Genomic DNA, 16,729 nt, shown 5'->3' with positions numbered 1-16,729 from the left:
CTAATTTCATAATCTCACCAAGTGCCTTGCAAATTAAACTATTTACAGTTTACAAAACTCCAACTGGTCGGTTCGTTAACAGAAGTTTCTGAAGGGCTACACCCCGCAGATGTTCCTATTTAAACTTCAACTCCTCACCCAGTCCCTTAGAATCAAAGAAGCTACTCGGACGAGTGGCGAAACCTCTTCAAAAAAAAAAAAAAAAAACTCTACATGTCCGGTTGACTTTCTTTAACGTTTTTTGGATATGGCTAAAAAAAATGGCACTGCACTATTATTGTCTATTGTCTATCACTGCACTATAGGAGCTAAGATGGAAAGTAATGCACTTTCACCAGTTGTGATTGGAGACCAGATTCTTACTGTGAGCCAATGTTAGGCTACTGGCTAATATGTAAGTCACCTCAGTTCAAATAATAAATCCAGTAAACCATCAAAAAACTGGAAGACAAATGTGAGAGACACATCTCTCAGAGTACTGGGAAAAAAAATTACACTCACAGTGTATTAAAGTAATTGGTTGCTTCTCATGTTTCCGATTTCTCAGGACACGGAGGCATTCAGAACCCTCACAATACTGTGAGTATTTAGACTGTGTTATCCAAGATTAAATGGGTATTCGAGGTCGACCATTTGTTGGTGACACAAAACATGCATTGAGAACGTTATCACCACACTTTATTCTCTATTCAACAGGATGAAAAATAGATGAGTAGACGAGTCCTCATTGTGATCGTATGCAGTTATTCTCTGCTTGATGTGTTTTTGTTATTTCAGGTCCACTGAAACACCTCAAAAAGAAATGTCTGGTTGTGTTCTGTGTTAGCAAGCATACCTTTCTTTGGCCGTGGCTGATGGTAGTTTTGCAAACCATAAACAGTTTAATTTGCGAGGCACTTGGTGAGGTTGTGAAATTAAGAGAAAATCCATCTTCTTGCAATCCGCAAGTTTCCTCAATGTCCTCTCATGCTCCGGGACTAGTCGGAGGGGGCTTTTCCCAAAGTACGTAACCAAAAAAAGCTGAAAACAAGAGCAACTGGACTTGAGGAGGTCCTAGAAGACATTTTGTCACTCATCCAAGTACCTTCTTGTCCAGTTGGCCTTGTTTTCATTATTGTTTTTGGAGAACTTCATCTTCTCTGGCTTATGTGTTAGTGGTTGATGAGTATCCTGCGAGGAACTTCTTGCAGCTATGACATTTTTAAGTAGAGATGGAAGAGATGGAAGAGATGGAGATAGGATTGTCTACTGATAGTCCACCTGCATAAAGCTCCTCAGACTCCAGCAGTCTCCTACAATGGTTCATCAAGTTTCCCAACAGTTTCCAAGAACAACTTCCCAGATAGTTTTATGAAACAAATCCAGTGCTCCAGGTTACAAAAGTTACTAAAGTAATGGACAAATTAAAATTGTGAAGGCAAGCTCTCCAATTCGATCCAGTTTAACCTGAGGGGGATACAAGTGTCATATTAAATGGCAATCCATCCAGTAGGCGTCAACACATTTCCCTCAAAACTTATTATGGTGTTAGAAAAAGAAAATGGCCATTAAGATTCATCGCCGTGGGACAAATTGTCTGCACAGGCTTTCACAGTAATCAGACAGTTGTCGAGATACTTCGGGGTGGACAAAAGTGCTGGACGACTGACTGGCAGACCCGTGCTGCCATGCTAGCGGCATGACTCCCGGGATAACACGAAAACGAAACTTGTGGTTTTGCTGAACGATCTGAAATGAAATTCCTGGTGATGGGGTTATTATGTCCAGGAGAAGCTCATTACCGGTGAAAAGAAGAGGCTGATGACATTGTCTGTCACGGATATCACATGCTCCTGTCAGCGGTATGGTACACACTGATGAGGATTGTGGGCTGAGGGATTTTGACTTTTTCAAAGTGCAAGTAAACAGAATATACAGTACAGGAAAAAAAAAGTAACTTGCAGGTGCACATACACTGCCCTGCAAAACAATGGGTGCCCGCTATAGGTGAGATTTTTGCAAAAGTGTCCTCCCTCCCTCAGGCTTGGTACATAGCCAGGAGGGATTTAGAGACATTTATACACCAGCAAAAATCAAAATGCGGTTGCCATGAGAGAATAATTTGCGCAACGGCCTCCAGCAGAGTCCCTAATTACATTTAGATTAACTGTCAGCAGGCCTGTTAAAAGTCCAGACCTTTTTTTGTTGTTGTTTTTGTCTTTCCCCTGTCTTGTTTGAATCTAAAAGCCCAAAACTTAAATGATAACTTGAAATCCAGTCTGTGCTTTATCGCCTTTTCTGAGAAGATCTAGACTAAACAAAGCATAGTTTTTACGTCTTTCTATTCTCAGGCTCTAAATTTGAAGGTTGCTGAAATGCCAAATGGAGCTGTTATGTCTTCATCTGAATAAGTTCCTCACTGGTAAAACGTGTTTGTGTGTTTGTGTGTGTGTGTTAAGCTGTAGGTGTCTGCTCATCTGCGTCTTGTACTGTCTTTGATCTAGTTTACCACCATCAGAATAATTTACTGAGCAGATGTCGTGCTGGTAAGAGCCACTGGTGCATGTAAAAAATGTATGTGTGCGTGTGCGTCTACACTGTTAGAAATTCCTGTTAATTTACAGCAGAATTCCAACAGCATTAACCTGTTATTTTTGAATACATCACTCTACTGTTAATACAAACAAAAAACTGTGAAATTTTGTTGATATACTGTTCTTTTAACAGAACTATACTGTTTTCCTAAAATACAGCATTTTACCGCTAATCATTCATCCTAACCTTCTAAATCACGGTATCATGATGTATTTTTTGCATTCTGGGAAATGTAACCCTTTCTGTGTGGAGTTTGCATGTTCTCCATGTGTCTGCGTGGGTTCCCTCCGGGTACTTCGGCTTCCTGTCCAAAGACATGCTGGTTAGGTTAACTGGTAATTCTAAATTGGCCGTAGGTGTGAATGTGAGTGTGAATGGTTGTCTGTCTCTCTGTGTTAGCTCTGCGATAGACTGGTGACCTGTCCAGGGTATACCCCGCCTCTCGCCCGATGACAGCTGGGATAGGCTCCAGCAGACGCCGCTTCACAGGAACAAGCGGTTACAGAAGATGAATGAATGAATGAATTACATGCTGATCTGTTCTTTCACAAAGCACATAGTTTGTAGATTTTGTGAAGACTGATAATGTTTTTTTAAACTAACCAGTTGACTGTAAAGTATTGTGAAAGTAATTTTAACAAACAGTAAACGCTGTTTTTTTTCAATAACAGCACAAAACTGTAAATTTTAGTGACAGTAAAAATATGTTAATTTTACAGTAACATAATGGCAACCCTGCTGCCAGTTCTTTACTGTTATTTTACAGGAAAATTCTTAACAGTATACATTTACAAATACATTTGCATGACCTTTCTTTTATTCCCTTCCCTTTGTATTATTTAAGCAATTTCCATGCGGCATTTTTGCACCTCATACCGTGTAATGTAAGCTCAACCTTGCACCTTGTTACGAGGAATTTCATACCTTATTGTCCTGGAGTTATTAGCTTCTATATGCAAGCTGGGCGCTCTTCAGATATTGAAGTTCAACCAATATGAAGGACGTCCATTCATATTGGTTGAATCTTATCATTTCTATATGAAATGTGAGCGTAGACGCCACTGGGTAGATCTCTTGTGTGTGTGATTTCTATTGCCCTCTTTTCTTTGTCTTACATCCTTGCGAGCTTTGAAACCTCTACAGTTGTTTTTTTACCTCTTTGTTGCTGCATAGTGTTGATCAAAATTCTGCAGAAAATGAAATCTAGGCCTTCAAGCATATCTGTGCTATCAGTTTCCCTGTGGCACTATTAATATAGCACATGGTCACAAAGGCTGCGGTATCTTTTGATATGCAAGTTTGTATATTTACATTAAAATAAAGTAATAACGCAGTAGCCTTGACGGGTTGAGGTCAGTCTTTGTCAATATCATAGACTGTATAAAGATGGACGGCGGAACAGCTCCTCGAAAGTGAAGCCAAAGCAAGTAGAGCTCCCCCTGGTGGCTGGCTGCAGTATAGGTCATAAGCTCCACCCCTTCTTTGTTAGTGGATGGGACTTGGGCCACAGACTCTGGATCTGGAAAATTGCGTCAGTTTGGCCAATGCAAGGAAATGGAGACACATTGTCCATATTTATATACAGATAATGGTCAATATAAAGATAAGCTTGTCTCTGAATTGTCTTGCAATTTACAAACTGATATTTATTCTTTGGGCCGTTGCATTATATTAATATTCACTAGTGTTTCCCCACTTTGTCTTATTTGCCCTCATTATTGCATGGTTGGAGTCTTTGTTCGCACAGGTTCACACCAAAGCACACACTCTGGGTTTAATTTGGCCTATCACAAGATTAATTTGTGTCGCTCACGCCCTGAACTGCCCACAGAGGATGGAGCTCCTGACTTTAATGTCCTATTTCAGCAGACTCAACAACTTGTTTTGTTCAAAAAGAACATAATTACTGGGTTAAGTTCTGTTAAAATATACAATTTTGGACGGCAAAAGGGAAGAAAATCAGTAGAAAAGGGAGACAAATCATTTGCTAAATCATTCCATTAACCAAAACAGATTGAACAAAGCCTCAAATAGCTCATTCATCGACCAACTTGTCCCCTGATCTGCTTCCTTAGAAAAAGAATAGACCTTAAAAACAATCAAATGAAGTCTTAAAAAAATTCATCCACAACATTAGACATAAAATCTGTAACTCTTAAATAAGACAAGTATAGTTAACAGGCAACTGGGGCTGGCACATAATGAGTTGAGTCTTTTATTCAGTCTGTAATAAATCTATATGTGTAATTATCTGGCAACTCTAATTGTTTCTCTATTAAATATTACATTTCTGTTATGTTGTGCTGCCTTCTCAGCGCTGATAATGTTCCTATAAAGTAAACTGATCTAGTCTGAGCTGCTGATTCAATTTATTTTTACATTTTGATTGTGATTTATTGGGTTTGGACTCGCTACGGCGCATTTTAATTGAAAAAATAGGAAAGCATTGAGGATACGGATGTTGTTCGTCGTACTTCCACACCTTTAACTGAATCAAATGATCAATGGGGACTCAAGTGTACCTTCAGGTTACGAAAGCCCTTTGTAACAACAGGATGTGGAGGTGTGGGTGGCCGGATGGGTCAACAAAACATCAGACGTCAGCTGTTTGTCAGCTTAGGTTTCTTTTAACCGTGATATTTCTTCAAGCTAAACCGAGTCGTTGTTACTTGAACCATTGCGACGAAGGTCTTATAACCACTTATTGGTTGTGATGTGTTTGTCACATTGAAAAGTTTCTTCTTCAAGAGAGACGAGAGAACATTCATACAGACTTTAACCTTAAGTAAACTCAACCGTTAACCATTGCAGTGTTATAAAACAATTATGACTGACTTCTTCTGTAGTTTCATATGAAGGGATAGTTAGGCAATTTTCTATTGACCTATATTTTTATTATACGGCACTACTGTCTCACATATTTTCTAAACAATACATTATTTAACTTCCGTTTCTATGCTGATGATAATCACCTGTGTGTTAGTTTCAAATTTGGTGACATATTAGCTTTTCTCAGACCACCTCCAAATGTGGTCAGAGATCGGATCTCTCAAATGCTAATCTCAACGTATCTTGGGGGTGTTCGCACCTGTCTTTCACGTGATCAGATAGCCCAGATCGGATCTTAATGCAAGGTCTGAACAGGCCCAATGAAGCTCCTCTTTATCTACCGTTCCTCCACAAGGAGAGTGACATGCTCGCCGTTTAGAGGCACTATTGCACGTCTGCTTTGAAAATGGTGACTTATAAGCGGTTCAGGGTGACTTATAAGCGGTTCAATATGACGCCGTAGCTACGGTGACAGCCCAGATCCCATGGAGACCCTAACGCCATAGACTGACGTGCACCTCCCCAGAAATGTAACAACGCAGACTATGATTGGCAGTGATTGGTCCGCTTGGTAGTAGCGTGTGTCTGCTTTAGTATTTCCGGCTGCTTCTCCATCTCCGTCACTTTCGAATTTGATTGTTTTGGATCAATAAAGATGGAACACATCGAGGAAAGGTTAACTGAGGAGGTTCGGAGATACAAACATTTGTACGAGTCGTCTTCGGCGAAATTTCGGCGAAAGATTCAGTCGCTTTGTTGAAAGCGAAGCAGGAAGTAGAAACAAAAATTAACCCGACTGGCAAAAAAAGACCCAGCGCAGACTAGCGTTTGGGTGGCGTTTTTGCACAGCGAGCCAGACTGACAATGCACAAGTATAAATGGCTTGCACCGGCGTAGGATACACGCGTAGGTTACGCCGTCCAGCCCCGCAGTACTTTAAATGAGCCTTAAGATGTTTCAGTCCTGGTTCCTTCTACTGACCTGTACTCTAGTGGGGAATCAGTCTACCTCAAATCTTTCATTATCTTCTAAATATTTTCTCTCTAGGCCTCAACTTAAAAAAAAGTCTAACACTCACCTACTGCTTACATCAAGTGCACCTGCTGTTTCAGCTGTTGTTGCTGCCACTATATCCTTTCAGTAGATTCCAGGAGAAGAGAACACCTTAGTACCATTCACGCCTCCCTGTGGCTTAGTATTGATTTAGCTGATAAAATTCAAAGTGCTGCGTGCTCCCCCTCAACTCGCTGTTACTGCAAAAGCCTGATACCTGCTCTCTCTGAACCGGCAAAGGAGCCCTTTTCAGTCCCATCTCTTGGTGTTTCCCATTTTGCAGGATGGTGCTACTTGTTCAGTTTGTTACGATGAATTCATTTTTAGCTACTACCTATTGTTATTTTAATTGCAACATACTTGTGTATTTGGATCGATTCTTCACGTGAAACACAACAACAAAAACAGGGTATCCATATGCATTGCGCATTTCAGCCAGGAATCAATACAAAACAACCTGGGATCAGCTCTGCGGCTCCCTCCTGACATTTTATGAAGCCCAGTGAAGGTATTTTTCCTAATGAACAGGCAGTAATAACCATTAATATTAATGAATGTATCAGTTTAAATACATTTATAGCTGTTATGGCCTCAACCTCAAACACCCTAGCTTCAGTCTGGCTAACAAGATCCTTATTTTACTCTCAGACAATGATTGGATCAACAGCACAAAATGCCGGGGCCTTTGTCCTGTCTCTTTTCATGTGTTCAGAACAGTCTGTCTTTTGAATGTAGGAGGGCTCGCAGACTTTCATTCATTCTCCATTGTTAGAGCATCTGTGAGCCATGTCGGTGTCACATTTGACTGTACGGGCTGAGCATGACTTTATACATTACCGCACTGATTTTTAGGCCTATCCACTTTGCTCCACTAGAAATATCTCAACAACAGCTTCTTTGTAATTGTTTGGTACATCTCAAGGAAAAAGTTGATATTCCCATCCTCAAGCTTTCATTAAGCCTTTGCGTTTTCTACCTTAAATTCCCTGGTTGTTAGGATGCTAAACTCTCAACGGGTGCCTAGCAGCGGCGTCCTTGCGTACTGATGTTAACGCTCGTGTACGACGAGTGCTTCAAGTGCTCATTTAAGGGAAGTTCTATTTGAGGGAAGCATAACTTTTCCATGCAATTAGTCAAACCGATCAGGCATAACATTATGACCACCTTCCTATTATTGTATAGGTCTCCCTTGTGCCTCTAAAACAGTTGTGACTCATCAGAGAATGGACATGGGCCTTCTGAGGGTGTCCTGTGGTGTCTGGGTCCTATGGGTTGAGGGGAGGGGCCTCTGTGGATCAGTTTGGGATCTAGTGAATTTGGAGGCCAGGTCAATACCTTATGCCGTTCTTCATGTTTTGTTGAGTTGTTCCTAAAGCGTGTGTCAGGCTGCATCCTGCTGGGGATGTCTGCTGCCATCAAGGAGTGTCATTGCTATGGGGTGGGGGTGCCCGGTCTGGTCTAGGTGGGTGCTACATGTCTAAGTAACATCCACACCAATGAATGCCAGGTCCAAATGTTTCCTAGCGGAACATACTTCTCCTGAGAAAAAATGTACACGGAAAGCAATTTGAAAATATTATGTTACTTAGGAATTACAGCAGAGTTGTGCAACTGAACATTTATCTAAGAAATGTTCAGTTTACAAATCAGCTTCTTGCATCAGAGAAATGACAACTGTGCTGCAGGCATTTCTTCCTGGGCTTATTATCTGTGTGTATTACTATTGGATGCAGACACATTTTCTTGTAATTGTGTATGGAAGCTAAATTTTAACATCAGCCTTAGGGCTCTTGACGTGATCAACAGGACAAAATGCTTCAAAAAGTTTCCTTTCCGCTAATTACAGGGAAAACTGTGAAGAAAAAAAAAAGTTGTGACATTTGTGTTTGAGTTTAGAATTTATTCACCACTAAGCTAACTGCACATGATTTCATTCAGAAGAGATAATTGGGTTTTTTAGCCACTTAATAAATTTCTAATTAAACGTGTCCTTATATAATGGAACTGAAGGTCACCAGCGGTCAGAATTTTACTTTAAAATGAGACTTTATATACAGTGGCCACATGTAGATCAATTTGTACTAGATGTAGCTTGCAACCCCCCTGAATTCATTATGCAGTGGTGCATTTTAAATAAATGAATTCAGCTGCTTCACTGCTATTAATGTGTGTCCTGCACAATCCGATCACATGTGGCCAGCTCTAAGTACAGATGTGAACGCACCCGAGACGCGCTGCACGCGCTGAGATGAGCTCAGACCACATTAGGAGGTTTTAGCAGACAGGTTACATCATCTGCTTTAACCCCGTCCATCCTGGAGGTCCCTGCACCAGGACCTGGGGACGTATTCCTAAAGATTCTTAGCGCAAAGAGTTGCTCCTAGTGACCAAATCCTAAGAAAAGTCTTAGAATCATGATGTTTTCTAAGAATTTCCTCTCTAAGTTAAGAGTAGTTCCAGGGAGGAGGACTTTTAAGAGGCTTAGGAGTTTCTTAAGCAGAGAAGAAACGGTGGAAAGAAGAGGCAGGAGGAGGCATCTATCTGTTGGCGCTATATTTCCCAGTGCCTGCTTCTTGGCTTGTAGTGCGACATTGGGGCCAAACACTGTTCCTCTGTCCAGTTGGTTTCCTACTTCTTTTCTTCTCCACAGTTGTTCGGTTTGTGGAAGATTTGAACGCCAACCAAGACTGCTTCTTATAGGCCGGTTAGCAATCACAGAAACTGATGAAAGCTGAGCCATTTTACCCTCGTTAATACCAAATGGATGAAGTGCAAAAATGACCAGCATGGTGAATGAATGTAAGCAAATAAATATAACTATCGGCATGTGAATACTCTGCAAGTGGGCCCGAGTTTAATCACACATATTGTAGGATCATTTTAAAGTATAGCTTCTCTCAGAATCTTTAGGAATTCAGGCCCTGGTCTTATCACGTAGCTGTAAGGGGCGACTTGTCACCCTCTGCTGGCCTGCCTTGATGTTGCTGTGTGTTGCACTCATCCAATCAAGCCAGTAACTGTTTTTTAAAGCCCTGCAACTTTTCCAGTCGTGCAAATTAGGAATTAGGAACTGTTGTGAGTTTAAATTCCTAATTCACTTTTTTTTTTTTTTTGCTGCAGCCTGTGCTCCAGTGTTAGCCAGCCAGTCTCTTTTACCTCCTTTTGGGACTCTTAATAAACCTGTTGTCCCGTTGTGGACTTCCTGGTTTGTGATCCATTGTGCCATGAACTAATCTTTTGAAACCTTTATGCATTATATATATATATATTTTTTTTTGTGACCTACTCTACTTCTAGGATTTCTTCTTCTGTTGCATCACTAATTCACTGTTATAAGGCTGTAATTTACTCTCTAATTTACAGCTTTTATTAGTTTCCCTGGGGGATTTTCACATCTCGCACTGGTCTGGTGGTGAGGACAAAGAAATTCTCCAAAGTGTCTCTCTATCTCTATCTATAGAGACAAATGTTGATTATTATTTTGGCCTGCAGTGTGTTGAGCTGAAGAAATAAATAGTTTGGAGAAGAAATAAAAAAATATATATATATAAATAAATAAATAGATTCAGGTGTTAAAGGATTAAAGAGTTTGCCAAACACTGATGGTTGTCACTTATTCAGTTAAGTTTAATAACAGAGTTGATCATTTTAATGATTTGCACACTGTGCGTTTTTTTTTTTTTGTATATATATATATATATATATATATATATATATCATAAAGCGTGTTACAGCATTGACCAATCATTGGTCTGTCATCCTGTACCCTGCAGTCAGCTGAGTCCTCACACACACATGGACACACAGATGTAAAGCAGCAGCAGCAGGAGCAGCAGCAGCAGGAGGAGGATCTGCGCAGCATCCAGCTGCACCTGTAGGTTATTCCATCTCCGAGTCTTTCTCCTTTCCACCAAGTGCGTCTCGGCTTCGGAGAGAGATATGGCTGCGCCTTCGACCGATTCGGGGCAGGGTTCCACCAAAATAACTCCCGAGGTGCTGCAGGAGATGCTCCAGTACTACAACCTGAGCCGCCAGGAGTTTATCAACACTTACAACATCCAACCGCTCGTCTACATCCCCGAGTTACCGTACAGCGCCAAGACCACCTTCGTGATCATGTACGTGGTCATCTTCGCCCTGGCCCTGGCTGGAAATAGTTTGGTCATCTACATAGTTGTGAAGAAACGCGCCATACAGACGGCGACGGATATTTTCATTTGCTCCCTGGCGGTCAGCGACCTGCTCATCACTTTCTTCTGCATACCCTTCACTCTGCTGCAGAACATCTCCTCTGAATGGTTCGGGGGTGAGTCTCAAACTCAGACTACCTACTTTTTAAAACCACGGCAGTGAGAAGAATCATTAACCCGATGGGGAAATGTATGCATTTTCTGATTAAAGGATGATAGTTTGATTATTAAACTATGTTCAGTTCAATGTGGAAAATAAGTTAAGCAAATTAATTCTAAGAAAAAATCAATATGCATCAAGTTCTGTGCAGAATCTAAATCTTAATTATGCATGCACCATACAGTCAAGAAGTGAGAACACTTGGGTCAGGAGGAAATCGACATAGCTGTGTACCGAAAGAAACTCAATACAGCACACAGAGATGATCACACAAAACACACAGAGCCCTGAGCAAACAGTGCAAATTATGTCGCTCGGCAAGCAAACAAGACAACTGATCCCTTCCAGGAATTAACAGAAAGAGGCAGCAGGGGGGGATAAAACCTGTAAATGACAGATAAATCCCTCTGTCTTCCTACGGCTGAAAAGAAAGTGAGGGCGAATGATTATTTTGGCGGCAGAAAGGTGAAGGTACAGGCATCAGGAGCTGCCACCCGCCTGCCTGGTCATACTGAACCCTTCAAAGACTGCTGCTAATTGAAGAATCTGACATAAAGTCACAGTGGAACAGGATGTTTCTTTCTTTCCTGGGAACGACCAGCGTTTCCATGCAGGAGAGTCGCGATGCTCATGTCAGACTTTGCAGAAGGTGGACACAATGCTCATGCAAATGAAGCCTAACGGAGTACTGTGAAATCACTGAGTTACAAGCTGCTGATGCCAGTTTTTTGAGGTGGTGTCGCCTCCAGAACAACACAAACTGTAGAGAATTTCAAAATATGCAACATCTCACTTCCAAAAGTAAGAATCATCAGCTCTACTGATTAAACCGCCAGGAGCAGTGGAGTCAGCGGCTGACATTCAGGGTATCATAGCGAGATCATAGCCAGCTCAAAGCATGTGCTCCTATTAAAATGCGCTCGCAATTAGTTCAGGGTGCATCAGCCAGGGAAGATGAAAAGGATGAGGAGACCTCTGTTTCCAGTCTAACAACAAGAGTGCCTTCACCTTTAAAAGAAATGCATGTGTGTGTGTGTGTGTTTTTCTTCTTCCTTGTAGGGGTTCTGGTGTGCAAGACGGTTCCCTTTGTGCAGACTACAGCCATAGTGACCGGCATCCTCACAATGACCTGCATTGCAATTGAGAGATACCAGGGCATTGTCTTCCCGCTGAAAATGAGGAGGCAGTACTCGTCCAAAAGAGCCTACAAGATGCTAGGTATTGTGTGCTTGACAGAGTACCAATTATGCCTCCAAGAGTGCGAATGAAAACCTGTGGCAATTTGCGGAGAAGTAAATAAGCACCGTGTTGAGCCTCCGCTTGTCGTGTACGTCGGCCTGCTAGATTAACGCTGCACTCCCGCGGAATTTCATTAATCCATGAACCGAGACTGAAGCGTGTTTTTCTCACATTTTTCGTATAATGTTTGCATGTGTTTTTTTTTTTCTTTTCCATTCTGAACCCCACTCTTAAGTGGACCTAGATAAACCAGCCGTCTTGCATAATGAGCACACCTGACTGTTGCATCGTTGACATGCAAGCCTTTGCAACACATGGCTGCACATATGTTGTGAAACAGAGAAAGTACAATACTCAAAATATCAGAGTATTTGCATCGGACCTAAATCAGATGCTGTCATAACAGAATGAAAAATGTATGTTCTGTATAGCTGCGTGACTGATTTGTCAAGCTGTAGATTAACGCCGGTGTACTACAAACCGTACCTGTCTGTGTCCTGCAGGGCTCGTATGGATCGCCTCCGTGATAGTGGGCTCACCGATGCTGTTCGTGCAGCAGCTGGAGGTAAGAGCCCTTCCGAGCAAACCATAACAGATGAGGTTTCTTTAGCTTCCTACAGCTGTGACTACACAGCCACAACAAACTAGTGATACACGTGGAGCTTAGAGGTTGAGAGTCTTGTTATCTGAAGTTACTGTAAAAATATTCACAGCAAACACAGTGGACGAGGTACAAAAAGATAGTTTTGGCGGCATGTTGTTAGCTTTAATCTGTTCAAACTGGTCCACAAATGCACCAACAGTCTGCAGCTCACCTTTTAAACTGTCCTGCCACATCATTGCATGTAAAAGCCCAATGGAAATAAGAAGATCTCACACAGCGACTGAAAACTGCTAACTATGGATATTCGGCTTTGATACACAATAAAGTTCTGCAGAAGTTTGACACATCTTTAGTTCCTGTTTAAGCTGCGTCCACCTAGACCAGACCAGACCAGACCAGGCACCCCCACCCCATAGAAATGACACTCCTTGATGTCAGCAGCCATCCCCAGCAGGATGCAACTCAAAAAAACATGAAGAACAGCACAAGGTGTTGACCTGGCCTCCAAATTCACTAGATCCCAAACTGATCAAGTATCTGTGGGACGATCCACAGAGGCCCCTCCCCTCAAAGCCCCCCCACCCCCACTAACAACATCCTGTTCCCAGTCACCACAGGACACCCTCAGAAGGCCCATGTCCATTCTCTGATGAGCCACAACTGTTTTGGAGGCAACAAGGGAGACCTACACAATATTAGAAAGGTGGTCATAATGTTATGCCTGATCTGTAGCAGCTCTACAACTGTGAAATCAAAATGATGAACCTTGGGCTTTACGGGTGGTGGTGTGAACCTCTCATGTTCGAGGTCTCTTTGGCTCTCCTGAAATCATGAAAGACGGGTTTTCTGACAGAACTATACAACAAAAGTATAGTAAATGCCACCCTGTCACTCAGAGCTACTCAATCTGTCTTGGTGAAAGACTAAAAGCTTTTTTTTCTTCCCACTCCCCCCCCCGCTCCCTCCCCGTGTCAGGTGAAGTACGACTTCTTGTACGATCACTACCACGTGTGCTGTCAGGAGAGCTGGAGGTCTCTGACTCACAGGCAGGCGTACACCACCTTCATCATGGTGGCTCTGTTCCTGCTCCCTCTGGCGGCCATGCTGTTCCTGTACACGCGCATCGGCATCGAGCTGTGGATCCGCAAGAGGGTGGGCGACGCCTCGGTCCTCAACACCATGAACCACAGGGAGATCAACAAGATCTCCAGGTGGGTTAGAGGTTTCAGCGTCCACGTCTCACAGTGGATGAAACGTCTTTGCTTGGTTTTGACTTCGGATCAGTACAGTTTGGTAATTTGTCGTGTTGATGCAACAGTGGCTGCTAGTGGTTGGTCAGGGAACAGATTCGGCAAACTGTCTGTCATAATACCCTGTCTGTCCACGTCTTACAGCTGACGATTGAGATGATTTGTTGTTTTTTCTTCCTACAGGAAGAAGAAAAGAGCTGTTAAAATGATGATCACCATTGTCCTGCTATTCACCATTTGCTGGGCGCCGTTCCACACCGTCCACATGCTGTTCGAGTACTGTAAGTACCTCTGGATGCATGGAGGGGTCATGAATTTTACTACCTTTACTGTTTCTTAACTTCTTCCGTGCTTTTGTAAAGTCTTCTGTCCATGCTCTGTCACCTTCCAGACGACCTGGAGAAGAAATACGACGGCGTCACGCTGAACACGATCATCGCCATCGTCCAGGCCATCGGCTTCTTCAACAGCTTCAACAACCCCATCGTGTACGCCTTCATGAACGAGAACTTCAAGAAGAGCTGCGTGTCCACCCTCTCCCACTGCCTCCGGAAGCCCAGCCAGCAGGGCGGCGCCGCGGTGGCGCCGAGGCTGAGCGTGCAGTTCATCAAGCCCCAAAGCCGGGAGGCCTTCCTGAAGCCGGACGAAGGCCACAACCCGGAGCAGCACCCGGCGGAGAACGGCCCCTCGAGCTCGTCGCACGGCGAGAGCTCGCTGGAAATCATAGGGGAGAAGATCTCCACCATCCAAACGGAGCTCGCCGCCAACAGCTCCTCTCAAGTCAAATGAGAAGATGAAGTTCAGGATTTTTGAATTCGACCTTTCGGCTCGCTGTCGTTCACTGGCAATTTGACGCCGGCAGCTGCTAGCGCGTCCGTCAGATGTGATTTCAAGTCTCAGGAAGAGCAACAGGAAGGAAATGAAGAAAAAAAACAAACCAGCCAGGACTGGTCAAACACTACCGAGATCATTTGTGTTGTCTTAGAAATCTACCGGGCATTTGGCCTCTGTCAGCGAGCTCAAAGGGTTACAGTGATACCACGCCGCAGAGGAAACTGATTTGCAAATGTCAGCTCAGAGGACTTTCCAGAGCAGCAAAAGGACGACGTCTTTCATTGCCCTGCTAAATCAGCGTCAGTCCAAATCAGCACAGAACTCACTTCAGGTTAATTCAGCTGCAGTTCTCTATGAAATCCTTCACTGCCGAGCGTGACGAGACACTTTAATGCCACGATGCGAAGATTACCTCTTTAAAAACCAGACGATTGTCAGCATACACTGCTTTGCACTTTTCTTTCAGTCAATGTCCACGTGACGTCAAATCGGATGTGTTGTCGTGGCGATATGTGGCCCAGCAACGACAGAACAGTTGTTTTGTAGTTGTTTAAAGTTTGTGATTTCCTGGAAAACGGTTGAAAAGTATTGATGACTCATCCTGCACTTGGGGGCGTGTACTAATTGTGTACTTTCTGATTTTCCTTATTTAGGGAGTGAAGCATCTTCCCTTGTTCTGTTTTCACAAGAAATGTTTCTGTTATAATTTTACTATTTCACATCATTTGCATAAACCTTTTGATTTGCTGCAAACACGGCACTTGCAGAGTTATGAAATCATGCCTGAGAACATTTTCGGAACCATGAAACACAAAACGTGACCCCAGTTTATTCAACCGTTTACCGGCAGGACTTGTTATGTGCACCGTTCACTTCTGATATTCTCATCAAAACTCTTCACCGTTCTTTTTTGCAAACACAAAAGCAAATCAAATCCGCGGGACGCAGCGACAACACGTGGGTCGGCCGGAGAACGGACAAAGGCGCCTCGTGAATCCTCTTCTGCGGCAGACATCAATCACCTCTCGGTCTACAGGGATTTCCATTGTGCAGCTGATGGGTTGCCGAATGTATTCTGCAGTCATGAGTCATGGACGTGCAACAGGAAAGGTTTCTGTGGTGGTTTTATAACATCACCAATTGCAGTTGCCCCTTGTTACCTTGATTATTCTTTTTTTCCCCTCTTCCTTTGTAAACCAGGTCTCTGGGAACCACTTAAACTCCTCTGCTGGCTACATTATGCAGAGTATCAATCAAGATACCTCGTCTTATTCTGAACACGACTAAGAACAAATCCCTACGTCTCAAGGAATCACTTGTTACGGGTGTATTTCTTTTTCTTTTAAATGGAAGAACGATGGAAATAAACCATCCACGAGCTAAATGCACTTCATCCAGGAGTCTCACGAGGCACGAGCGAGAGGCTCGGCACACCTCGAAACAAGAGGAGACGGACCATTCATGCTCACGTCCACACCTACAGCTAACGCAGAATCGCTTTATTTACCGCAAAATAAAATGCATTTGAGGTTAAATAGTGATTCTGTCTGCAGGGAGAACATGCAAACCTGCAGATTTTGAACCCAGAACCTTTTTAACATGAGACTTCACCGCCGCAGCTGGTTGAAAACCTGTGTTTCGACTGTGTACGTAGGCTTTTGCAGAATGGGCTGCAGACCTACGATTTGTCCGAAATCAACACAAATGCAGTTTGATCATTAATAGCTTCTGTGTTGACGGTGTTAAGAGTTTCAGATATGCATACAGTACTAAACCACGACAACCGTAACCTCACATAGAAGTCAATCTGCATAAACCTGGAGGGTAAACGCCACTGAGGGTTTCTCACTCTTATTGGTTTGCATGAACCACACACAAACACAGACAAGGGTCAAAGCTGGTCTACGTATTAACGTGTTTGCTTAATGGTGCTGTGAGATATTTTTGTAACGTTTATCGTCCAAACAAGTGTTATTTTCGGCGTATAGTTTTGTAC

At 42.9% G+C, this 16,729-nt stretch overlaps 1 protein-coding gene across 1 annotated transcript; it reads left to right on the top strand.

The window, feature by feature from the left end:
• Positions 1–10,386: 10,386 nt before the first annotated feature.
• Positions 10,387–14,688, top strand: qrfprb (pyroglutamylated RFamide peptide receptor b; the record flags this gene model as incomplete). Its single annotated transcript, XM_084567010.1, has 6 exons — positions 10,387–10,762; positions 11,866–12,024; positions 12,549–12,610; positions 13,625–13,860; positions 14,083–14,180; positions 14,291–14,688. Exons 1-6 carry the CDS (start codon positions 10,396–10,398, stop codon positions 14,686–14,688), a joined length of 1,320 nt encoding a protein of 439 aa, XP_084423136.1. The 5' UTR covers positions 10,387–10,395.
• Positions 14,689–16,729: the final 2,041 nt, after the last annotated feature.

This window comes from Chelon labrosus (assembly GCF_963514085.1).
Source record: "Chelon labrosus genome assembly, chromosome: 19".
Lineage (NCBI taxonomy): Eukaryota > Metazoa > Chordata > Actinopteri > Mugiliformes > Mugilidae > Chelon > Chelon labrosus.
Note: the sequence above shows the minus strand (reverse complement) of the source record. Positions and strands in the feature narration are given on the sequence as shown.